The sequence below is a fragment of the Melanerpes formicivorus genome, unplaced genomic scaffold, assembly GCF_026170545.1.
Source record: "Melanerpes formicivorus ecotype bairdi unplaced genomic scaffold, bMelFor1.0.p_v2 SCAF_2, whole genome shotgun sequence".
NCBI lineage: Eukaryota > Metazoa > Chordata > Aves > Piciformes > Picidae > Melanerpes > Melanerpes formicivorus.
Genome location: NW_027142354.1, coordinates 44,779,474 through 44,807,069, shown reverse-complemented (window position 1 = coordinate 44,807,069; position 27,596 = coordinate 44,779,474). Strand labels below are relative to the sequence as shown.

The following is a 27,596-nucleotide window of genomic DNA, read 5'->3' as shown; positions in this document are numbered from 1 at the left end:
TCTCCAGACTAAACAGCCCCAGGTCTCTCAGAATTTGAGAACAGAAGAGAATTGGAACAGTTGCTCAGGGTGAAAGGTAGTGGGAGAAGACACAGAGAGTTTTGGTACTGGGAAACACATGAGAGAAAAAGAAAAAAAACTTTAGAGAGGAAAACTGTCTTTTTTTTTTTTAGCTTCTCCCCACTTTTAAAAAATTTTCTTTCCCTGTTCTTTGATAACACTGTACTTAAACCAAACACTGAAATTATGCAATTTCACTACACTTCTCTCAAACTTTTAAGATGATTTCTCATAAAACCACCTGAGAGCATTTTCAGGGAATTGGAAATAATTCAATTGCAGAATTTTTGCACAGACTGAAACCTGGTGATATTTCTGTCAATCCTTTTAATATAAATCAGGATAACAGAGCATTAAATCCTGAAAGCAAGCTACTGCAATGTATTTTTTTTTTTGTAATCAACTGAACCTAATAGGTAGGTTATTAAAAACCAGTTCAATTTAACGTATATATCAATTTAATATATATCAACTTCTAGGTAAAACCAACCAAACCCCAAAGTATATGCATCCTACTTTCTTCCCCAAACCAAAAAAAAAACCCCAGCCACCTAGAAAAAACAGACATCAAACTAGCTATCCAGACACTGTATTTGGGCCTGTTGATTCCACAAGAATTTGGAAATTTTAATTGAATCTGTCTATCCTGTAACAAAAACACTGTGCTATAAACCAACCTATGAAGAAACTGTTGCCTGCAAAGCAACAGCAGGATCCACCAGTATGGATTTCCTCAAAGAAATCTAAATGTTAGACATTAAGAAGCTGGTATTATCTGAACTAACCTGGACTGAACAGTCTGACTTCCACACTAGCCAGAAGAGTCAGCTACACTGTTGGGGTTCTGGGTCTCAAGGAGCAATTTGATGTGGCTCCCCAGAATAAAACTGCCACGATAAAGAACTGTGAAACAGTACCAGTTGCTTTGTGAGAGCAGGATATTAATGGAAATTATTCCAAAAAAAAAAGAAAATGAAACAAGATATATAATGTATTTCCATTTTTGGCACGATCTCAGAGGAACTGAAGAAAGTGGAATTTTTCCAGATGACAACAAATTAAGAAAGAGGAAAGAATGAACAAGGAAGTATTTAGAGAAACTGGTATGTGGTTGGAAATACAAGTGAAGAAATAAGTTTTGTGGCCATCTATGTACTTTTGAATGCTGATTTCCAGTGATTTGTATTCCACGACTTCTTTCGGTAAGTGATTTAGAAGAAACTGCTGTGTACCCTGTGTAGATGGCCAGGGCCTTAGCTGCTGACAGTATGCTTTTAAACATTTGGTTTCTAGACATTCTCCTGTGCCTTTTCCTCAGATTAGTTTTATAAGTGCAGTCTCTGACCAGTCTTTCTGCATTACCAAAACCACCAGCTCTCAGTCTGTTCAGACACATCAGTCTCCGTAATCTCATCATGCTTTCAAGTCACAGCCTCAAACTGCAAATACAGGGTCTTGGAAATTCTTCTTTTTATTCAATGCAGTTTGGTTTCCTCTGGGTCCCCTTGCCCAGGTGCACAGAGCACTCACAAACCTTACCACATCTACCAAATTCATGGGTTTTTGGAATAAACAGTTATTCTTTATCTTATTTCTGCCTGGTACCTGCCACGTATCACAAAAAGACAAACAATTCATGAATATCCAATTAATTTTTAGCTGGGAAACATAGGGGAGCAAAAGAGAAGAGATGTGGAAAATGTGGAAACATCATGGGGTTTTTTGTCTTCTTTTCTTTTTTTAAGATCCCAGCTAAGCAAAGTAAGGAACAGCTATCACTAAAATCATAAGGATTTGTTCTGTTTCTTTTTGTATGTATTTATTTATGTATTTATTTCACAGAGACCTTTCATCAGGCCTGACTGGAATAAAAAGAATGAAGAGCTCAGTTACTGAAAATCACACTGCTACAGCTCTACAATATCCAACACACATGCATTAAGGAGCTATTGTAATGGAGTGACTTGTGAGGCAATACCTTGATGAGGTGAGGCAGGGACTGAAGGAGAGCTGAATGACAAATAGCACCCCATGTAGATGGAAAAGGTCACTGCCATAAAAGCAACCTAGGGAACTGGAAGCAAGTGCAGCATTGCTACACACTTTAAGAAAACACAGAAACCAAACAAACAGAACAGAATGAGAGACATGGTCTCATTCACGTGTGAATGTCACAGACTTGGCTGTGGAACGTCTGGGGAGCTCACAAAATGCAACAGCCATGATGTCAAAGTTTCTGAAAAAGGTGAGTATTTACTCAGAGCAATTAAATAACTTTTATAAACATTCAAAGTCCTGAGTTTTTCTGTGTAAGAATCTAACAGAAAAATAAATGACATAAATTTGTAATGTAGTAAAGAAGGAAACATATTTTGGGTGATTAGTTTACATGAGACAAACAACCTCTCGGCTATTGTTTTACTATGTAATTATTGCAAACAACAAAGGAATTGGCCAGCTCAGGAACTGCACTCAAACTCCTTCAGTTCCCAAATGTTTATAGAATGATTAGTGTCAGCCATACCCAGACAGGACAGACATGGCTCAGGCACAGATCACCACCACAGCCAGAGCTGAAAAGCCATGCTCAGCTTGGAATGAACCCCATAACATCAAAGCCCCTGAACATTTGCTCAGCTTCTCAACATACAGCCCATGGTGTGCACTCTCCATCATGTCCACTCTACAGGAAACATCCATAAATCTGCATTGTAGTAAAGCAGCTGGTTAACAGAGGAACCACATTTATCACATTTCCACTGTAATAGTGCCTATACAAAGCAGCTGCTAAAGTTGAAATTGTGAGAAAGAAAAAATCTTGGTCTATGAGATTTTTGCATCAGCAAAACCCAGCAGAAGATGCAGTGACGCAAGCAAAGGAGTCCTCTTTATAATACAGTTTAACACATTTGAGGAATTGGATTAGAAAGTCACAAAGTAACAGGAGTGCACATTTTGGTTGGATGAGCTGTTATTTTCAGGGGAGGGTTTCATCAGAAAGTGCAAACCTTTTTATTTTACATAGTCCCAGGGGGCAATGGGGCTGTGGCAGGTAACTCGATGGGAAAAATACTCAGAGTAAAATGACAGAGTTCAAATTCCTCTTTTTTTTTTTTCCCCCGAAGGGATATAAAATACATTCATGGCAGAACTGTCAGGCAAAGAGTCAGGCATGAGTGAGAAGCATTAATAACCACTGAACAGTTTCTCCAGCAATATGGTGAGTCCTCCATCTCCTGTACTTTTTGGTATAAGATTTAACATCTTCTGAAGGAAAAAAAAAAAAGGCCTAATTTCTATTGATTGAAACATGCTTTATAACAAGATGAACTCAGTTTTTAGAGATGTTAGTGTGATCAATAGATGATATATTTACACATCAGCCTGATAAGATCCTAATATTTACAAGCATATTAAAAATAGGTGTTACAGAACTGTAAATAATTTAAGGAAATCTATAACCAGGACTAATAAGCAACATAATGCATAATTTATCATTTAAATAAAGCAGAAATCTATGGCTTTGGTTTTATCAAAATCAGGAAATCCATAAGACATGATATTGACTCAGATGAAAAGGGTCTCCTCGCCTTCAAGTGTTTGTAACAGCACATATTTGTATTTATCAAAAGGAAGAATGAAGTTATTAAGCTCTCTGGTATTACAAACTAAACTATCAACCCACACAACCTCTTGTACACAAATACAGCAAAGAATTATGAAAAACACTTACAGCCCAAACTTTTTGTTCTCAGTTTCATAGTCTGGGAAGTGCATGTGGCTTACATATGCTTGACTCCTCACTTTGAATCAGCTACCAAATTGTATTTGTAACAGTTAAAAAACATACAATATTTTCTAAATGTTGCCTTTTTCACATAAACAGCAGCAGAATCCACTATGGAAAGTGTGAAGACTGTGTCAGTGACAACAAAAAAGGAGATCTAGTTCAGAAGATTAAAAACTCTGTATCAAAAGACAAAATTAATAGGAAGACTGAAAAATTCTTTCCATAACTTACAGGAAAGAGCATTTGCAAGACCAGTCTTAGGCTTTCCTATGCACAAAGAGCAGACAATCAGCAAATGGTCTCAGCATAGGAAAATAATAATAATAAATTCTGCTTATACTATCCCCCCAGCGTCTTCCAATTTTTCAAGCAAGGTACCAAGTCTAGGAATCTTCCTTTTTCTTGGCACAACAGTACAGAGCAATAATATTTAGTCTTTAAGTTTCATAAGCATTACATTTATTTGGGATCTCCAACTAGCTGCTAGAAAGGAAAAAATAAGGATAAGTAAGGATTAAATACAAGGTCTGCCTGGCCATAGTAACTAGGTTGTTTCTCAACCATGATGGTAGATAGCAGAAAACCTCAGCATAACAGCAGCTGGAGAAATGAAATCTTCCAATACTAGCAGTGCAGCTGCTTTTCTCCACTGCTTTCACTGCTACAGAGGCTTTCAGTTCAACACATTTGCAAGCCTAAGCTAAAATGATATAAAAGTAGCCAAAAAAAAATCTCTCCAGCTCTCAAAACTATGGTGAGCTTAAGAAAAACACAAGCAAGAGAATTAGAATCCATTTTTAATGCTACAGCTTCTTATAATGTATTATGATTTTTATTACCAAAGAACCTTCTGTTTGTCATTTGTTTGTCTGTTATGATTATGAATTCATAAATTAATAAATACAATGGTTCTGCAATGTCTTAATTTTAAGAATCACATCTTCTGGCTGAAATTCAGGCATCTGCTGGCATCATCAACATATGCTACACAGATTAGCAGCAGCAATAATTTCAGTAACAGTTGTAGCAACATGGAGCTAATACTCAAGAAAAAGCACACCCTTCATTTTCAATGGGAAAACATTATTAACACTGTTCCCTCCATTTCTAATTCCACCCCAAAGCTCTAAAATTAGACCTAGTGCACAAAACATGCATCAGAATTAGAATTACAGAATGGGAGGGGTTGGAGGGGACCTCTGAAGGTCACCTGCTCCACAAAGCAGGGTCACCTTGGACTGGCCATTACAGATTTAGAGACTTAAGTATTAAAAACAGATTGCTAAAGACATGCATTGTTTAAAACAATGCAGAAAGAGACTATTGCTTAAAACCTCAAACTAGGCCAGGCTTCACGAAAATCAACAGGTCTCAGCTTCTATTCAATCTTATCTATTGTAACAGCAGAAACTACTGGACACATTCCCTTTGCTCAAGAGAGGTCTTTAGGAAATACGGGGTGGTTTATGCTCTTCAAATCAGTATTACTTTCTTCTACTTCTGGGGCTGTGCTTAAAAGGGATGGGTGCCAAGGGGCAAAAAGCCTGTAGCACTGAAATGCTCAGTAAGAAGAAAAAAGTGGACTCAGAAAGAAACATACATAATTTACTCTTACTTTGGAAATAGAAATTAAAATGATCAATTTGCAACTCTCTTTTTTCATTGTTGTAAAATGTCATCAGAAAAACAAAGTTGCTTACAGTATTTCCCTGTGGATATATTGAATTCAGGGAATTTTACAGCCAGATGTACTCCAGGGCTGCTGCTCAGAGGCAGACACTGGAAAGCATATAAAGTAATTTAGAAAAAAATACCAACCCTGGAACCGTAACTAATTGTAAATGTTGCTTCTCTAAGTGTAACTTAGCAAAGCCTAAGAAAGATTTCAGAAAGAGATGCCACTGGAATTCTAACAAATACATACAGCAGTTGGGACAGAAAAGTGAAGGTGGAGAGGGCCAAAGCGCTTCTTTCTGACTACTGTTCCTTCCCCACATGACCTCAAAAGCCATGCACAGACACCTAAACAAAGAACTGCCAACCTAAACAAAGACAGGAACAAACAACAAACACTAAAGTGGTACACTTTTTCTCCCCGTCCCAAGTGTAATATGGACAAGGAAAGGAAGGTTTCAATTCCAGTGAAGTGGTTTAGAATGAGGCTTACCAAATGGGGGGAAAAAATAATAATCTTTCTGCAAAATGAAAAATAAATATTGATGAAGAATTGTTGCTTTTTTTCTGTGCAAGTATGGGGGCAAGACCTCTACTACTTGCAGTGACAGCACATGAGCAAGACAAGTTTGATTGCACCATAATGAGTGCATTGAGAAAGAATGCCAATGGATTTTGAGAAAGTTTTTACTATGAGCAGAATTAAATCTCACCATTTTAATAGTCAACACTGGGAAACTATAAAGTGTCTGAAAGTGCAGTGTGTGGAACAGAGTGATCTGTACCTTCTGTTGAGGCTGCACATGTATCTAACATGAACCTACTCATTGAGTCCTGGCCAGCCTTGTGCTATATAAAGAATCTGGAGGTCCTCCATACCTCTAAAAGCCACTAAGTGGTTTTGAGTATTTCCAAGGATGCAGACTCTGTGGGCAAACTGTCCCAAAGCTTGATCTCCTTCACAGTAAAAGAAAAGAAAAAGGAAAAAAAGAACTTTCTTCTTATATTTAAACTGTCTTTTTCTTCTTTTTTTTTTTTTTACTTCAGTCCATTGTCTCTTGTTCTGTCAGAGGACACCACTGAGAAGAGCCTGTCTCCCTGGATTAACTACAAGGAGGTGGTGGTACTTATGCATGAATAATAATGAGGTCCTAGGGACAGGCAACAGCTGATGAACACAGGAGATCCTTTTAGACTGAATATACCAAATACAGATATTTGACATAACATTACTAGATAATTACTATAAGACATAAGCACAAGGACCCATTCTTTATTTCAGCTCTAACTCACAAACAACATCAAACAACAAGAATTATTTCATTTAATTTCTCTTTCCTTCCTGCCAATAACTGAAGAACTCTAAGCAAACCCTGTGTTCTGCGTGGGCAAATGGTTACACCGAGCTAAATGCTTTTACTATTGTCCCTCCGCCAAAAAGACATGTTAACACTGAGAAATCAGGCATGACCCCATTTCCAATTAAGCTTCAGTAACTACTTTAGGAACCATGACAATATCTAACTCACAATTAAGAATTTTCCCCAAATCCAAATCTTCAAATAATGATTCTGCATCTACTTTCTCTTCGTTAGAATGATTGTAGATTGTAGATCCAATTATGGACCCCTTACACCAAAAGCTATTGTCCTAAGTGTTTACTCAGGTTGAAAAACAGTTTTTTTTGTGTTGAGATCTCAAAACTTGGTTTAATAGGAATAAATCCTGTATTAAAAAGTAAAGGCAAAGGTGCTGGCAACAAAACCCCTAAATCTTTTTTCTCATATAGGATTGAGTAACAGCCTGTTGCATTGTATTATGATTAAAGTGAGCCAGCTTATACTGCCAGTAAGGAAATGTGTACAACATATACAAGATGAAGAAGTAAACCTATTCCTAATGCTAGCTGTAAGAAACAATCAGAAAACTGTGTGACAGAAACTGACTTTCCCTTAAAAGGGGGGGCAAAAAATACCACTAACTTCTCATGGATAAAAGGGCTCATTTCCTTCTACAATATTTGTGGGTTTCAAAATACTACCAGCAGGTGCACCAGATTTGAAAAAACCTCTTGTCCTTCATCATGTATAATTGTGCTGCACATAATATTAAGAAATACAAGCAGCAGAATGTAAGTGATGGGAGTTCAATTAAAAACAGCATAATATCTGTTGCATAGAAAATGATTCCGCAACTGAAATCAGGTTCTAATGAGAGAAAAAAGGAATACATTTTCACATGTTTTTAATTACACAGAATTTCCTCAAACATGATTTTTAATAATATATTCCATTAGGTTAACATCATATTTAAAGAAAGTGCATTTTCTGATTTCATTTTAAGTCTGATTTTGAGCAATTATTGTGTCATTGTTCTGCAGCAGAAAGGTTGAATTCATTTACTGTGTGGTTATGCTAGTTATGATTGATGTCGCTTCTCCAAATGATAAACCAATCACCCCAATGATGTAATGTCATTTTAAGAGTGCTATAATCACATTTCTCTCAAACTGGAAGCTCTGATGAGTTCTAACAAAGATTTATTGTAGATTAAAGACCTTCATAATATCAACAATAGATTGCTCATTTGATGGAAGATTTGATTAGGTAATTTTTTAGGCAAATGATTTTTTCAGATATATCAAGAACAGCTATTGTGAAGGGCACAGGGTAGTACGAGTGGATGACTATAACCTCACAGACAAGAAGACTCATCTTAAACTTGTTGAGGAGCTACCCTGTAATTGTAGAGGTTGAAGCAAGCGTTAAGTGTACAATCAGACAAACAAGAGGAAACTTCTATAATGTAATCAGCATGAGACTTCTGCAAATATTTCATCTTCAGCCTGTGCTTTGAAGACCGTGATAGTAATGTTTAAAGAAGAACCTAGAAAACGCTCACAAATAATTTCTAATGATCAAAGGTTGTCTGGAATCTAAGTATCTTCAAATCTCCCTTTTTAACCCAACCTCAAATTTAAATAAAATATTCAAATTTATTTACTCTCTCCTGGAAGCCTGAATCTATGTTATGTTTCCATAAGAGCTATAACATATTTTTTAAACTATTTCTTAAAATAAAAATGTATTAAATTTTATATATATATATATATATATATATATATATATAAATCAAAGCAGAATCTATCTACCTCTCTATATACAGATGGTAAAAGCTGCTCTGACAATCTTTCCAGAATCACAAAAATAAGGTGATGTTTTCAAGTGTAAGGTATGTTTCACTATCTGTGCTATTTTCTTATAAACTCTCTAAAGGGAATATTGTGAGAATAGAGAGAAGAATCTCATGACTAGAAAACGCTTATTCATTTCCAGAGTATGTATTAAGTCCAGAAGAGCTGATGCTATAATATCACACTCTTACTGGTGATCAAACAACTATGCCTGTTTCTATGGTCAGGAAAAAAAAACCCAAACAACCAAAGCACAAAACCAAAAAGAAAATCAACATTCCATCACAGTTTATGAGAGAAATGGGATATTTTGGGGAAAAAATGTTCAAACATAGAATGAACAAAACAGACATTCACAAACAAATCAAAGCACATCTGAGCATGCCAAAAGGTTCCTTGTGTCAGTCTGCAGTAAACAAGTGTGGAACACTAAGCTTGAAGGATAGGCAGAGACAATTATTATTATTTAAAATGAAACATAAAGAACTCTTCCATCAAATTTTCAGATGTTGTTGCAGTGCAACTGCCTTCATTTGACCTCACAAGAAAAGTCATGCTGGTTCCCTCAGCAGCTATAAATACCATGTACCAAGTATTCAAGTATCCTCCAAGTTTCTTTTGTTCATATTCCCTAACTGACTTTCTTCTACTTAGCAACCCTCCCTGCATCTCTCTCCTCCATTTATTTTCCCCATTCCCTTTGTAAAATGTTTGATCCACTACATCCTTTAGACAATAGTCTCTCTTTTGTTCTTTGTTCCTTTCTTCAGCTGTCAACATTCACTTGTTCCTCAGCTCCACGATGCATGCCTCCAACAATTCACTCCTGACTGGCAATGGTCTATTAGTAACTGTTGAACCAGGGCTGCTTTTTCCATGAACATCACTTTACATTTATCTTCCCTGAATTTCCTCTCCTGTTTTATTGTCCTATTACCTGGTCTCACAAGGTCTTTCTGTGACTCTTCATAGTACAGTCTTGTCCTTAGCACCCTGCTGTCAACTGCCTTTCTTATCCCAAAACTCACCATCTCCTCCAAGCATCTTCATGTGCAGGAAAACACTGTAGAGAACTCCAGCTTCTACTTATCTTTTAAATAATTGCTTATCATACAAAGACCTTCCTTCTCACCCTATGTTAGTTCCCTTAAAAGCACATAGTAATAGATTTTGCAGAGAAAATATAAATATCCTTCACCAACTAGATCATCCTTGATCAGAACTGGCTGACTCTCTCAAAAAACTCTTCAATGTTTCCATGGCAGGTCTACCCTTTACAGAAACTGAAGTGACTTGTCAAAAATAGATCAACTCCACTTTCCTCTCCCCCATTTCTGTGATTTCTACTTATTTGCCCTTTACAGATATTGAGGTCTGCGGCTCCCCAAACTTCTTAAAAAAATCAACCCTCACTCAAAACTGGTAACATTTGCTAACTTCAAACCTTAAGTAGCAAGGAAGCATGGTCAATCTCTGAATTATTATTTCTTTGTGTAATTATGTTTTAACATATCTGAATGGATCATAGGGTTAAAGGATAATTCAGGATGAAAGGAACCCCAGGAGGTCCCCAGTCCAGCTTCCTGTGAAGCAAGGGCAGCTCTGAGGTCAGATCAAGTAGTTCATAATTTTAATCAACCTGCTCTTGAAAAGCTCCAAGGATAGAGATTGCAGAGGGTCTCGGGGCAACTTACTCCAATCCAAGACTCAGGGGGAAAGTTTTACCTTATATCCACTCTGAATATTTTTTATGTTTCAACTTCTGTTCATTGTTTCATCCTCCAACCACGCATCCCTGGTCTCTGTTAAAGGGCATGGTCCAAGTATACCATGTGCACCCACAAAGGCCAGAAGTTCAACACCACGCAGCATTTGCAATACTGTTCAGGTCTGCATTGTTAGAGGAAAGAGCGACCTCGAGCAGATCACAAACTGCATGTAAGATACAAACCTTGAGTGCTTAGCTAAACAGACAGCAACTGCACAACAGGTATTTATGTTCAAACAAAGAAAAGACAAAAAATCAGAAGCCTTCTTTTGTTTTGCCTGTATTTCTACAAGCAGATTGCATCTTTGTTCCTCCATTTCTGTCTGTCAAAATGAAAAGTCAGTATCTGTTAATAAAAAAACAACACCCAACAAAACAAACCCTAACCACTATAGATTATATGACTGATAGCAGAGCTGCAAATGTTTTAAAACAGTGGCCCAAAAGACAGGAACTAATTTGCTGCAAAATAGCAGTATCTTAGTTAAAAGTGACACTGGGAGTAGAGAAGTAGACAGCTTCTGAAACAAGAACAGACACGGAATGACAGAAGCAACACACATTTTAGATACAAACCCCCATCACCTACATGAGATACTGGACTAGTGCATACAGAACAAAGAACCTCTGTGTGCAGGCATCTCTTTTACAAGATGCACAGAGGAGGATGAAGTCACCCCTGAAAAAGAAATCCCTCTGATGACAAGAATACAGTAATACTTTTTCCACTGCTTATAACATTCCTAAAACTGAAAAGCTCTCTATAGTAAAATGAAGGAAAAGCATATATGAGGTATGGTGTTTCCAGAAAGGTTTCCACAAAATAAAGCTGTCAGGTTTTGTTTGCCTCATTTCCATTGATGCTCTCAACTTAGCAGTGACGCAAGAACACATTTGCAAGAAAAAGGCATCAAACTGGCACAAACACGTCACAAACAAACTCCATATGTTTGCAATTTTCTTACCACTGCTGGAAGCCTGCTGTGGCCCTGAACACGCTCTTAGCAGATATGAATTAGGAGAGAACTCCTCATCAGGATTGGTGTCCATGATTTGATGGGACGTATTGCTGTCTAGCAATGGCATCTGGCAGCTAACTGGTGGAGGATTATGAGAACTGGGCAGCTGAGCAGATGGGAGAAGGCTAGACGAGGATGTAGGTGGAATGGGACGACCTGGGAAAGAGGACACAGGGATCAAAGATCAGTAATGAATGTAATGAAAAAAATCCAAACAGTCAAGTAATTGCACTGTAAGTGTCCATCGGTACACACGATTGCTGCTGTGCAGAGCCACACAATCTCTATGCGGGTGCAAACTTGTCCCTTTGTATCATATTCAAGGCATTGTGAGGAGCTATGTTGTGGACTCATTCCAAAAATCTCTTCACAGGATCAGCTTGTAACTCATCAGGTGAACAGACGCTGGGTGAATGAGAGCAGCTGCCCACCTCTGGATCAGAAGCAGCCTGTTCTGCGTGGGCACCACACACAGCAGCCAAATGCTGACAGTACCCAAGCTGCATGGCCAGATGTTGCAAAATGCAAGCACATCAGCTACACATTTCACCAAAATAATTTCCACAGATTTTTCTTTTTTCCTAAATAAGATCTGTGAAAAAGATTATAATGAGTTGATTCCTGGTATTACAAGTCTGTAATAACCTGTTTAAACAATGATGTGTTCTGATTTATTTTTTACCAGGGAAATTGCTCTAGTCCAGGAATCTATTTGAGGCATGTAACAAGGACCAGATGAAGGTTATCTGTAAACTAATGGTCTCCCTGTGTTGTAGATCTTCCCACAAGCCACTGACAAATGTGACAGGAAGCATAGGAGGCAGCAGGACTGAAAGGGAATTAATTCCATTAGTAGAGATAGGCTAAGCTGGAATATGGGTTGGAAAGTCGAAGCTTTCCTGCCCTTTGATTTCTTTCTGCACCAGCGTTATAAAGGCAGAATTTCCTGCCTAGCTCACCAGATATATTAATTTAAACTCTGAAACCCAGTTCTTAATGAGTACCATATACCTCAGCCCACTGTAACAACATATTTTTGGTCAACTAAACTCATGGTCTCCAGTCAATAAAATGCTTATATTTATTTATTCTTTGCTTTTGTGAACTTTCCTCTCCTAACTTTTTATCAACCCATTCCATCAAATGCACACAGATGAAGACAGGTTTGGGGACTTTTTTGACACTGTCTATTAGAATATGACCAGTTATAGGGATGAGAAGAAAAGAAACATGCATTCTGATCTCTGCAAGTTTATCTAGTGCATTGGAGAAATTGTTCATGAATAATTTATACATAGGAAAATATGACCTCTGTGATACTGCCAAAGTCTGTGAGGCAAGGAGAGATCTGCTGCATGCTAGCAACAAATGTTTAAATGCAGCAAAGCTACATAAAATAGTGCATCCTGATTTCTGTCATTCTTAAAGAAACAGTAGCAGAGCAAATACACACTGGCTTTCTCCTTAGTTACAGCTTTGGTTTTGGTATCAAGAACACCACAGTTTAGATGAATTACACTGAATATTGTACCATAATCTTTTAGATAATCTTCTAGACTCACATACCAAATTCTGGAGGGAAAAAAATATCAAGGAAATAAAAAAATTCTGGCCATCAACATAACTTATGCTTAGTGAGCAGCAATCAACAAAAGGTAACCACAGATACTAAAAAGAAATAATAATCTTTCACTGCATGGTACTAAACATGAACTACTTTGTAACCTTCAAAAAGTCTAAAATAAAATAAATACCTGCTATGCTTATCTTTTATTTTTAGCACTAGATACACTGGTGGACTAAATGATCAAACTATCCTATGACAGAAATAGGTTCAAGCTACTCCACAATAAATCCCATCCTCTGTCTTTTACTTAATACATGTTAAACTATTATATCACTTAATTATATAGTAAATGCTGTTGCCATACACAGAGCAGGTTGTCTAGTAATGGCTTTGGCTGGACATGACCCAGAGATGACAAAAGAGCTGGTCAGATGTTCCCTTCCTTTTGTCTGTTAGTTCAGGAAATGGATCTGGACAGCCAATGGAAGCAAAGCAAGGGACATAGGCACTCAAGGGTAGCACACCCACCACCCTCCTCTTCCAGCACAGGCATGTTCTCACTGCATTTCCAAGTCAGCCTAACTGCAGCACCTACACTGTCAGCAGTGTTCTCTTAAAAGAGTGAGAAATGTTGCTAAGTTTGTAGGGAAACAACCAGATAATATAAGATGCATGTATTTGCAGCGCACAGCACCATAAATAAAGCAGGCAGCTGATGATGGGGAAACATTCCTGTGGTACAGCACATTCAGCAGTCTCCTGTTCCTCCCCAGAAAAATTGTTTTCTGCAAGGTAAAAACTCTGTCCTTCAAATACTTGTGCAAAGCATGTCCTGCCAGTGGGCTGGGCACTCTCAAGCAGAGTCCTATTTAATACATCAAATATATATTGTCATAACTGGCACAGAACTATTTTGTATTTGATAAAATGACTGCAGTTAACTGACAAGAGGAAAAAAATCATCCATTTTCTGTACAGTAACAGCATCCATTATTTTTGTAGCTGAAATAGTATTTGTACTTCAGCACCCTGAAGGCCAGTGTGAAGCCCCAGCAGGCAAAGCTTTTCTCAGGGGACAAAGTTATTTTCCCCCAGAGCTAAGCAGCCTGTGCTGGTTGCTCTCAGGGGAAAGACAAGACAGACCATTGAACAGTTACCTCATGCAGCAAGCGGTAATGCTGATCTATTTGTAGAGAGGACTCAGTTAACCCTTTATTCATCAGACTGCACTTCAAGCTGACAAGACAAAAAGCCTCAAATGAAATACACAAAAGAGGGAAAGAAACCTAACCATCTGTGGTAATTTTCTTCAGCAGCAAGTTTCTTTCTTTTGCTTAAACTCCTGCTGCATTTTTTCCTCTAAGGCAAACAAGGTTCAAAACAGGGAGGAAAAAAAAAAAAAGAGATATAAATCAGGATTTGGATGACAGAGAGTTATCACTGAGGAAAGGTTACTTCCCGTGCTTCTGAAGCTCCTATCTTTCTGAAAGCAACAAATGAACAAAACCAGCCAAGCTAAGAAAAAGGTTTTCACAGAGGCTATTTCACATGAGCTGAAGGAGAAAATAAGGTCTTCCTAAAAGCATGGGGCTGACATTCCTGCACATATCTGTTTATTGGTGGGTTTAGCTATTTCTCTGCATCAAAACAGATAGTCAGGGCAACTAAGGATGAAGCTGATCCCATCCTATCATACCAGGGAAAGAGAGGAGGTGGCTTTAAAACAATTAAGAAATAATTGCCACGAAAGAGATCTAGACACAGGAAGTCATCACCTCTGACTTCCATAACAATGAACAGTGAAGACAAATCAGTGCTACAGGTTTGTGTCTCCCGTTTAACAAAATTAAGAACACCCTACCTGCCCCACTTCAGTTTTTCTCAAAACTTCCATTCTGTAAAAATAGCAGAAAATTCAAGAACAGCATGAAGACTATAAAAAAAACACCAAAACAATTATGTAACTGCAGCAGAGGCAAGAATATGCTCTGAAAGGCAATTTCTATCATTGTGCAAAGACAGGCTTGTACCTTTTGTCCATAGCATCTCGGGGAGCAGGGCTACAGAGCCCTGCATGGCACACAGAGCCCAGTGACACTGTTTTCACCAACACACCGTAGATTCTGCTCTGCCAAAGAAGAAATGGTGGAGCTGTTTGTGGAGTGCACTCAATATGTCTGCAGCTATGTCCTTGTAGACTGCATGTATGACGGCTTGGGAACTGTCTACTCTGCTCCGTGAGGCTACCTGGAGCTATGTTCTATCAGAACTTCACTTGGGCCCTTGAAGCCCACTCTTTTGGTGTATGTTTGTTTGGTGGTTTGGTATTTGGTGTGTTAGGAGGAGGAGTTAGCATCAGTGCTGCCAAGACACAGCTCCATCACATCATCAGCACGTCAACTGCAGTTGCATTCAGGGAGTGAAAGCATTTCTGTTGGCAAAATCTCCAAAGATAACACTGAAGTCAAACAGTGTAAGAAATACTCATTCCCTCTCCCCTCAAGCAGGTAGTGCAACTACCTCTTCTCTCAACCCCACCCAGGCTTCTTAGACCCTTTCTTTAAAACCTCAAAATGCAAAATCAACTCTAAGGGGACCAGAAGCACTCAGGAAAAGGGCACTGAAGAAATTAACAGATACTTGCCAAAACCTCTACCTCCTTTATGAGAATATAAAACCAGTAACACAGGATAATCTGCTGCAGCATAAAATATAGTTTTGAAAGCTTTTTGAATTCGCATGGTACAAGCCAAACAGTGCATTTGTTTAGAAAGCATGATCTCCCCTGTGTAGGTACAGCGTTTTCATAGGCCAGACATGTTGTTTAATGTCATTTAAATACAATTATCCTAAGAATCAAGGATATTTCCTCTTAGGTACATCTTATAATTCATCTTTCCATTTCCAAGCAATCCTACTAGGGGTGGATGTAGGGATAAATTAAGAAAATTCTGAATAAAGCAAAATAATCCCAGATTCCTTGTGATAGTAATGCATAAAGTCTCTTTGGCTTAGCAGTGCTGTAGTTATAGTTACATTTTGTCATCAGACAAAAATTGTTTATAAGGCATTATATGTGATAGAAGGGGGAAAAAAGGCAACCAGTTTCTGTTAGAAAAGAAAATAATTTTAAAAATCCAGTGTAAAAATAGATTCATATTTAATATGTTTCTCTTCCCTGTCCTCTGAAGTAGAACCATTTGCCGCTCATCTAGGAATACAGTTTGAGAAATGCAGATAATAGAAAACGGATGAATGAAGAACCACCAGCAAGTCCTGCTCTCTATTTTTTTTATTACAGATGCATTGTGTAAGCTTGTTCATGTTTTGTTATCTTCCTCAAACCATCTGACCTCAGCATGTGGTTATTATTTCCTGAAGTACTGCGCATGTGTAATTCTGGAATATGAAAATCACTGTAGCAATGAAAGATAGTATCATTACAAAAATCTCTGCAGAAGAATAAGACTAACTTGGAAATCAATCACTTCTGACTTTCAGAGATAAAGTTAAATTAATTTTCCCAAGCAATCCATCTACAAAATATATCAGTTTTATGGAATTTGGGTGTTAAAAATAAGTAGAGAGTCATGACTTAAAAATTATCTGAACCAATTCAGTATGTAAAGGAATAATTTGCTGCTGTCAAAAGCTAATGTCACTTAATTCTTGTCTTGTTAAATCATTTGATGCCCCTTTCTCTTTTAGTTAAACAAAGATAAATAATAAAAACAATTTACAGCTAGAAGATGTTAGGGTTTTGCAGCTGTTCAATGTCTTTTGGGCAGATTAGATTCTGTAATGAGAAGTTATAAGCCTCATTTTATAAAAGCTGTTGCTGTCTTGGGAAAAACATCAGTGAATAAGATTAGAAAACTCTTTTCTTTCATGAACCTATTACACTGGCAAGCTGATTACTTGGCATATGTTTGATACCTTCATAGCTGGAAAACAGCAATTTGTTTCAGTGATTTTTTCCATCACTCACAAAGCCAAAATGTCTTTTCTACTCTTACTGTACCTCTGATTTAGCCAGTAAAGCCAAAGCAGGAAGACACAGACAAATCCACACAAGCGTAATTCATATGAACTTGAATTAACTTAGCATCCCTAAAACAGGTTGTACTGATCGAACTGTAACATTAAATTATAACAACTCAACAATTGCCTCTTCCTTGTGGGACAAAACCGACGTGTTGGGTTTAGAAGAAACCTACTGGAAGATTCACAACCATCAACATATGTGACTGACCTTCCACTTTTATAGTAACTTAATCTGTGCAGCTTTTAAAAATTGAGAAGATAAAAATCCTCTAATTATCAATTTTATCAGCTAAGCATTCATGCCAGGAAATTCCACTAATATAAGGCCCTAGGTAGGTAACTACCAGACACCCTATGAAATCCACCCCTTACAAATACTTGATTTCATCTTTTTTTTTCCTCTAGTGACACAGACAGTTCAGGCTATGCTGTGCTACAAACTCGTTTTCACTGTTCAAACACTTCCTGTTTACCTTCACCTTATTTTATTGAAATACTGTTAAACAACCACTCACGCCGTCTCCACAACACATCCTCCTGAATGATGTTGGCTTTATTTCTATTAGAGAAATTTATTTCCAGGAACACTGCAACACTTTAGTGATTCAAGAGCCAAGAGTCACTAATAGGTGGGAAAAATAACACTATCTTGAACAAACATGAGAAAACTCCGACCTGTAATTATTTAACAAACTGTGAAAGTCAAACATAGGCAGTACTAACTGGTGGGAGTTGAATAGTGATTAGAAAGTTTGTGTTGATTAGAAAGTTTGTGTTAACTCTTTGCAACCTTCTAAAAAGAAAGTAGCTCTAATTTCTGATGAGCAAATGGGAAATGAATACAAGGCTTCACATGAGTATTATGTAAAAGGACAAATAAATGATACGCTTAGAATCTGCTCTATCATATAGTGCAGTGCCAGTGCTACGTTCTGTCAAGTTGTGCTTTAGCCTATTAAAATCTCCTCCTCTTAGTTACACCTAGAGTTAGAATAGTGCTGCTATTTGTTTTCTAAATGTGTGCAGAATGCACTTCAGAACTAGTGCTAAACATCTGCCATGATATACTCTAGAGATATTTTTATTTTAGTGCTGGGAAACTCTAAGGTGTAGTAAGAAAAGTATCAGTATGATGGGAATTAATCTTCCATTACTCTTGATACCAATACTTACATTTACATGATATTATCTTGACATTTACATTTTTCTTGCTTTATCTGGTTTCTTCTCTCAAGATCCAGCCTTGCATTTCTAACACAACCTGTTCTGACATTAGCAGAAGTTTTGAGTGTACATGGAAACCAAAGCCTTGACTTTCAGTCACTTATGTCACTGGTGTGATTTTCCAAAGCAGAAAATCACATAAGCACTTAACTTTCTGGTGTCTTACTGCATCTTCAGACAGCATCTTTTCTTCTTCTTAAACATTTAACTGGATGCTACACATGCTGAAGACTGTTATGATATTTAACATTTGTGTGCCCTGACAGGAAATTACCATGCCCCATAACAGATCCTGTGTCAAGAATGATCAATCCACCTTTTAACAGCAAACCACAGCAAAAGCTCAGCTCCAAGTCAATACAAATTCGGCTTCTGACTTTGCCAGAGACAGAATTTCACTCAGGAGTACTAAAAAGCTTTTGCATGGAGAAAAGTTCTCCCAAGAGCAGTCTTTTCCTGACTGAAATACCAGGCTGCTGCTGCACATTCAATTCAGGATGGTCCACTGCACTCAGATCTAGGAATACAGCTTGGAGCTAAACTGCAGTTCCAAATCCAAGGGGAACACAAAATACCATCACTAATACAGAGCAGGCCCATTTAGCCTTTGAAAAATCTCTCTGGCATCTTCTGGTAGAGCTGACTGCTCCCTGAAGGAGACATGGAATACGGGAAGTATCAAAATACAAGACTACAGACAACCTATCAAACCACCAATAAGAGATTCAAGTGTAGATAAAATTTTATTCACTTCCAGGATCAAATAAAGTTCAAAATATTGTGTCTCTGTAAAGCGGATTTCCAGTTCAGAATCTATGAAGTAGACTCAAATAAATAATATCAATTATGAAAGAAAGGAAAATAGCATTCATTGCTTGTGGACCACACCTTACATGAATAATGGATTCTGCTTACATAAAAGCTAAAAGTTGATTTCTTGAGAAGGTTTTCGTCAAATTTCACTTTATGTGAAAAGATTTAGCCAAAATAAAACCTTTCTGAGTGGCAGATTGCAACATAACAGCTATCAGACCATTAACTATTTCACCATTGCTGCACATCACTATAATTAATGGCACTCTGGGAGAGCAGCTCAGGAAATTAAAAAGATAAAATTTCCTTTTAATGAAAAGAAGTCACACACATAAAAGACTATTAGATGGGAAAGGAAGCTTCACTCTGCAGTACTAAGAAAACTTATAACCTGATTAAAGGGCATTTGAAAGCACAAAATTAGATATGTTAAAAAGGTAAGAAATCTTTTCATTATAGTTACAGTTTAAGTTGCCAGAATGAAGGAATAAAGGCACTTCTTCTCCCTCTAAAACAAATGGGTTCTGTTCCCCTCCTTTTAGTAAAGCAAAAACCCCACTGAAAAAAAATCATAGAATCATTAAGGTTGGAAAAGACCTCTCAGAGTATTGAATCCATCTGTCAACAGCACCATGCCCACTACATCATGTCCTCAAGTACTATGTCTACGTAGTTTTTTAACACCTCCAGGATTACTGACTCCATTACCTTCCTGGGCAGCCTGTTCCAATGCCTGACCACCCTCTCACTAAAGAACATTTTCCTAATATCCTACCTAAAACTCCTGCAGGCTATAGGACAGCTTGAACCAATGTGTAGTTCAGCATGAACTGTATCTTTAAAATAATGGCAGTTTCTCCCGTCTTTTCAATCTTCAAACACTTTGTAACTACAACTCAGAACATGGATGGAGGAGAATTAAAGCAACTGAAGCTGAAATATGCTATTTAGGAATCCAAAGTTTGTTTACACCATTAGAAGGCACTCAAATATATATCCCCATAAATGACAAGGTCCTAGCAGCAAATTAACAGGAACAATTTTCCCATCTCAGGAGCTGTCAAGATGGGTTCTGTTAGCCAATTTATCTTACTCTAGCACATCTCTGGTGCTTGTCAATCAATATGTGAAACATTTGGTACTGATTGCCATTTTTCTATCCACTTCCTTTTGCCTCTTGTACAAGGCAATTTACTGCAAGTCAATCAAGGTTGAAGCAGACCTTGTTTAAATAAAACACTGTTGAGTTCTTTTCACACCAACAATTTCAAAAACAGAATGAGCTGTAGCTTTTCACATTTACATTTATACTACTTTTTCTGCTTTTCCCAAATGCCATGTTCAAGCTCTAAGTCATAACTAAACTCAGCCAAAGACTTAAGGAGAAAACAGCCAGGGAAGATGAACTGAATATAACTGTACAACTGTCACACATTTGGTCTATCAGTGGTGAGGGAGAACATTAAAAAGTACTTCAGTAATCTGTGATTATTTCTTTTTCACTCGTGCTTGAAGTCAGGTGTCCAAAACATAAAGCAACTTCTGACTTGTCTGAACTATATTCAGAATATTAATTTCAAATACTCATTTACATAGCAATTATAAGGTAAGGAGATGACTAACCACTGTATTCATAGCTGCATGTCACAAATACAAGTATGAAGAAGATCAGTTCTCTCAGCTAAAAAATTGATCCAATAACCTACAACATGGAATAAAAGAAAATTAAAATTAGATCAATCTCAAAAGACCTCACAAGTAACAGTCTTGTAAGAGTACAGAGGACATATTCCTTTAAAAATGGACACAAAAAAAGGAGATATGTTACTGTTCTTATAAATGAGTTATCTATTCCTCCCTTTTTTAATTTTAAATGACATAAAGGTATCACACAAGATCAAAGGCATTTATATATATATATATTTATTTTTATTTATCTAGCACATATGTAATAAGTATTGTTTTCTAGACTATATATATATATATGACAGAAACTAAGTCACCATATTCTCATGGGCGATTTTAACCTGCCTGATATCTGCTGGGAACTCAACACAGCAGAGAAGAGGCAGCCTAGGAGGTTCTTAGAGTGTATGGAGGGTAGGTTCTTCTCCCTGCTGCTGCATGAGCCTACCAGGGGTAAGGCTCTGCTTGAGCTCCTTTTTACAAATAGGGAAGGGCTGGTGGGAGGTGTGGTGGTTGGAGGCTGTCTGGAGTCCAGCAACCATGACGTAATTGAATTTTCAATACGCAGTTAAGCTAAGAGGGGCAGCAAGAAAACCTCCACTCTGGATGTCCGGAAGGCGGAATTCAGGTTCTCCAAGAAACTAGCTCAGAAGGTACCTTGGGAAACAGCTCTTAAAAACAAAGGGGTCCAGGAGGGCTGGATCTACTTCAAGAAAGAACTCTTGAAAGTGCAGGAACAGGCTGTCCCTATGTGCTGGAAGATGAGCCACTGGGGCAGACGGCCAGCCTGGCTGGGCAATGAGCTTCTAAAGAAATTAAGGGGGAAAAAAAGAGGGTATATCATCTTTGGAAGGTGAGGTAACCCGTAGAATTTAAGGATGTTAAGGATGTTTAAGGATGTTGCTAGGTCATGTAGGAAAAAAATTGGAGACAAAAGCCCATTTAGAGCTTAGACTAGCCTCTGCTGTGAAGGACAACAAGAAATCCTTCTAGAAATATATTAATAGCAAGAGGAGGGGCAAGGACAACCTCCACTCCTTGGTGGACACAGATGGAAACATGGTAACAAAAGATGAGGAAAAGGCAGAGGTACTTAATACCTTCTTCGCCTCAAATTTTAATAGCAGGACAGATTGTTTTCCTGACAACTGGCCTCCTGAGCTGGCAGATGGAGGCAGGGAGCAGTATAGTGCCCCTGTGATCCAGGAGGAAGTAGTTAGAGATGTTCTTGGCCACTTGGATCCCCACAAGTCCATGGTGACAGGATAGGATCCATCCTAGGGTGCTGAGAGAGCTGGCAGAGGAGCTGCCCAAACCGCTCTCCATCATTTTTCAACAGTCCTGGCTCACTGGAGAGGTCCCAGAGGACTGGAAGCTGGCCAATGTGATGCCCCTCCACAAGAAGGGCTGGTTGGATGAGCCAGGGAATTATAGGCCTGTCAGCTGGACCTCAATGCCAGGCAAGATTATGGAACAGGTAATCTTGAGTGCAATCACACAGCACTTACAGGATGACCAAGGCATCAGGCCCAGCCAGCATCGACTGAGGAAGGGCAGGTCCTGCCTGACCAACCTGATCTCCTTCTATGATCAGGTGACCTCCTGGTGGATGTGGGGAAGGCTGGGGATGCAGTTAACCTAGACTTCAGCCTTTGACACCGTCCCCCACAGCAAACTCTGGGCTAAGCTGTCAGCCCCTGGCTTGGACAGCAGCACTGTGCATTGGGTTAGGAACTGGCTGGAGGGCTGAGCCCAGAGAGTGATGATGAATGGTGCCACATCCAGCTGGCAGCCAGTGGCGTCCCCCAGGGATCAGTGCTGGGCCCCATGCTCTTTAATATCTTTATCGATGATCTGGAAGAGGGGATTGAGTCCATCATCAGTAAGTTGTCAGACAACACCAAGCTGGGGGCAGGTGTTGATCTGTTAGAGGGTAGGAGATATCTGCAGAGTGACCATGACAGGCTGCGCAGAGTCCAACGGCATGAGATTTAACACATCCAAGTGCCGGGTTCTGCACATTGGCCACAACAACCCCATGCAGCGCTATAGGCTGGGGACAGAGTGGCTGGAGAGCAGCCAGGCAGAAAGGGACCTGGATACTGGTTGACAGTAGGCTGGACATGAGCCAGCAATGTGCCCAGGTGGCCAAGAAGGCCAAGGACATCCTGGCCTGTATCAGGAACAGTGTGGCCAACAGAAGCAGGGAAGTCATTCTCCTCCTGTACACTGCACTGGTTAGGCCACACCTTGAGTCCTGTGTCCAGTTCTGGGCCCCTCAGTTTAGGAAAGATGTTGACTTGCTGGAATGTGTCCAGAGAAGGGCAGCAAAGCTGGTGAGGGGTTTGGAGCACAAGCCTTATGAGAAGAGGCTGAGGGAGCTGGGCTTGCTGAGCCTGGAGAAGAGGAGGCTCAGGGGAGACCTTATTGCTCTCTACAAGAGAAAGGTTGTAGACAGGCGGGGGCTGGTCTCTCCTCCCAGGTAACCAGCACCAGAACAAGAGGACACTGTCTTAAGCTGTGCCAGGGGAGGTTTAGACCTGATGTTAGGAAGAAATTCTTCATAGAGAGAGTGATTGCCCATTGGAATGGGCTACCCGGGGAGGTGGTGGAGTCGCCATCACTGGAGGTGTTTAGGAGGAGACTTGATAGGGTGCTTGGTGCCATGGTTTAGTTGATTAGATGGTGTTGGATGATGGGTTGGACATGATGATCCTGAAGGTCTCTTCCAACCTGGTTTATTCTATTCTATACACATATGGTAAAAAATTAATAGTTTTTGAAAAAGATCAGTTCCTTCACTGGTCAGCAATTTACTGCTACAATAAAGCCTACAAAGAGCTCACATAATTTAAAAGGATGCCTGATGCAAGTCTGTCAAATATGCTTGCACTAAACACCTTATATAATTTTATGATGGGGAATCCGCAGCACTACTTAAATATGAGACTTAATACCTCCTCAATCTATAGCACATGATAAAATACAAAAAACACTTGTGACAGAGTCAAAGACTAAAAAATGCAGCAAGCCTGTTACAGGTTGTATGCAATCACCACTCTTCTGCAGTATTTAAACATCCTTACATGATGCCTTCATAATGCATGATACAAATCAAATGGGTTTTATTTCACTGTCATTTGGATAATGGATATTAGGAAAAAAAATTTGGGGAAAGTGTTGTCAGGCACTGGAAGGGGCTGTTTGAATTGTCATCTCTGGACACATTTAAAAGTTTTATAGATCTGGTGCCTGGGGACATGGTGTAGTGACAAACTCGGTGGAGTGGGCAAAATGGCTGGACTTGATGATCCTGGAGGTCCTTTCCAGACTGGATGATTCTATGAATGCACCAGTTTAATATAAGCAAATGTTAAGCATCATAGAACATTAGTCACATAAAGAAGCAAACCCCTCCTGTCATATATCCTTACTAGGGGGGGGTTACTGCAGGTAACCCTGCTGAGGCAGTCTCAAGTTTAAGTATGTTCCTTTACACTGCTGCAAGTAATAAGTAAAAATCTCCACATATTATATGAGAGTAAGGTGTGGCCAAATCAGTTACCGTGATTCATGCAAGCCTGTTGGAAGTCTATGACGAAGTAATGACAGCCATTGGCCCACAGGAAAAGGTCTCACAGAGGTAGTGTAACAATTTCAGATTCCCAGGTAGGCTCCACTAAAGACAAAAGAAATCTAGTGATTTCCTTGCCTAGTCTTCAGAACAATGTCTGCTACACTAAATTACAAAGAATGGCAGTTATGTCACATTGATTTTATCATTTGCACTGAAAGGCAAACACTTCCATATTAAGAATTTTCCATTCATTCCACCTCACACATCTAAAACATCCTTGAAGAAAAAAAGAGAAAAACAAAACAAAAGCACCATTTTAATCCTCAGAATGCTCTGGGCCTATTCAAATCTCAACTCTGCCAGTGGTCAAGGCATGCATGGTATTTTTTACAGTCCTTTCAACTCAGAGCTTTCAGAAAGCTCATTTCTGGAATGTAGGTTTACAGCTGAGCCCTGTCAGTTAATTGGAAAGGCAGTTCCTCCAAAATAAAAACAACACAACAAACAAGAAACCCCACATTTGATTGGGAACCATTTCTCTTTGCTCACAGCAGAGATTGTCTTTTCAGCACTGACATATTTTCCCTAACAATTCCACCATTTTCTTGATATATGCTTTCTGATTATGAATGCAAAAGGATATGTAAAATGTTCCTGCCACAGAAAGAAGTCATAAATGATGGGTGAAGTTATTTCAAAGCTGAAAGCTCTAAACAAGCAATTGGCTTAGGTCAGAATGATTCAAAGACTGTCTTTCTTGCTCAACCCCACCTAGATCCTCCGTCCCCTAAATCTTCTCAGACTTTCCATTAGAGCCCTACAGTGACTGAACACAAGATTTGATGGATTTTAGGGGAATGCAGACAAAGTTAGTAGGACAGAGTGGATCGATATAGAGAAGCTGCACACAGAGTCTGACATCTGACCTGCCAGAGGGTTACAAAGGAAGAGTTAGTTACAATTCTCTCTGAAAAGTTGATCATATGTTTCACTATCTTCACCATTTGCCACAAGTCCAGGATTTCCATTTGTTCCTATCCTCTTTCTTTCCCCCACCCCCACCCCAGATGTCTTAAAACCTTAATTTTAACCCAAACCTGCAATTTCAGCTGCTAAGAGAATTGCACTTCCCTTCCTCTTTACAGCCCCAGGGACTAATTGAGAAGAATACCTGAAGGCTCAGGGTTTAAACTCTCAAGGGAAGGGAAAAAAAACAACAACCCTGTTTAAAACGATTCCTAAGAAGAAGAATGACAGAAATAGGAACTTAACTAGGAGATCATTCTGTCACTGGAGGCTTTTATATTTCAAATGACAGCGCACTGTATGTGATCATGTGCTGGGAAAACCAGTAATAATAACACAGTGAGTGTCAGTGATCACTTTTATTGCAGTACATAGAAATCTAAGTGATAGATAAAGAGCTTTTTTCAACACAAATCACAGAACTAGAAAGGAGTCTTAACCTAAAAATATTATCATCTAAGCAGGGGTCAAGTTTTTTTTCTGTTTTTTGCTAACATGCCATGGTGAACAGATGAACTTTTTTAAATATACAAGGCTGAAATACTGTTTCTCTCCAGCTATCATGGAGATCATGTTAAAGTGGTACTGAGGAGTAAATGGAGTACATACATAAGAAAGAGCCAAAGACAGTTTTAAAAGATGTGATTTTGCCTACACTTAATGAAAAGAAAACTAGAAAATCCACACTCCTATCAGAAGTCATGATCCCATCAAAAACTAATGTACAAAACTGTTCCAGTAAGGTCGGTTAATAGAAATAATCCATCACAATCCAGTCCATTTGGGGCTTTTGTTCTTAAACGCTTCAGTAAATGGCCTGTTTGTTAACTCCAACAGATAATTATGAAGTACAATAAAAAATTCAAATTATGTTAATAGGCCAGAGAACAACGGCTGTTTCTGAAATCACTGGCAATTACTAGACATAATGGTTCTCAATTAAGCTGGAGGGTATTTTCAATTGTTCATAATTCACTATTTTAAAAGTATCATAAAAATATATAAATGTGAGCTGTTAATAAAACTTTCAGACCAACAGTGTGGCTGTTTGTCACAGAAAGTAAGACCTGGTTTATTTTTGTAGTGGTTTTTCACTTATGAATGATACGTGAAGACATTGCTAATGAAAGGCAGGTAACTGTATGGGATTTATTTCTCACAGCGCTCCTAGGTGCAAGGGGAACTGTATTTCTTTCTTAAGCAACTTCAGTTTCCCTTAGTAATACAGTCAGCAACGATGCATGTCTCCACCAACTCTGGTTGCAGATACTGCAGCTCACTACATAAATGTTAATGAATATGTGGACATCAACCAGGAGACATGTTGCTTGCCTACTATCAGATTTTAACTTCCAATACCAAAAGCAAAAATGGAAAAATTAAGACTTAAGACTAAGAAATCCTAAGGATCATCTTTCAGTTATAAGATTGATGCATTGTGTATTTCCACCAAACCAAGAAAACAAACCCCCTTAATAAATGAAGCTCTTAAGAAAAGATCAATACACAGTAATTGCTAGCTACACTTCTACTAAAACTACCACTTACTTATCCACCACTTGTGTAACCTTGCATTAGGAAACTGGCACCTTTAGCAATTGCTAAGTTCTCATTTTAAACTTTCCTACATATGATTAATGATCAGTTCACTGGAGACTTGCCTGAATCCCCTAGGCAGACATATTTAAACACACATATGTGCATGTGTATTTTATTTATCTATTTCAAAAAAATCAGTTGCACCTTAAGAACATTCTCTCTTATCCAACCACTCTAATTTTCCCCTGCCAAGACAGTTTCTTTCATTTTTATTCCAATACATTTGCATTTATATTTCTGAGAAAGAGTAAGTAAATCATTCAAGAATTATTCCTAACCATAGAAGTTTATATTTTCCTATTTAAACAGGAACTTGAAGACTTGAACACAACACTGTGAATCAGCAGTGGAAGACAGTCATTCATCATCCAGATCTTAGGATCTGTTGAGAGTCTTTATTGCTTTGACCTCATTAAAATGGTGCAAACCATGAGCTAACATAAATCTGTCTCTCTAAATACTTTCCTCTTTAATTTTTTAATAGTTCCATAGAAAGGGAAAGGTTAAAGCCAATTAAAAGAGATACAAATACAATTATTTTTATTACTGGATTTTG

General features: G+C 38.4%; 1 protein-coding gene across 16 annotated transcripts in view; it reads right to left on the bottom strand.

Moving 5' to 3' along the window:
- The window catches only part of TENM2 (teneurin transmembrane protein 2), a 686,412-nt gene that overhangs the window by 224,047 nt on the left and 434,769 nt on the right, over positions 1–27,596 (bottom strand). For 14 of the 16 annotated variants that reach the window (XM_068158288.1, XM_068158315.1, XM_068158323.1 and 11 more), the window contains one exon: positions 11,451–11,660. The exons of 1 other annotated variant lie outside the window; for it this stretch is intronic. In XM_068158288.1, the coding sequence (XP_068014389.1) occupies positions 11,451–11,660 (210 nt within the window). Of the gene's footprint in view, positions 1–11,450; positions 11,661–24,403; positions 24,432–27,596 lie in introns of those variants that run through there. One more of the 16 variants, XM_068158415.1, reaches the window with a different exon arrangement.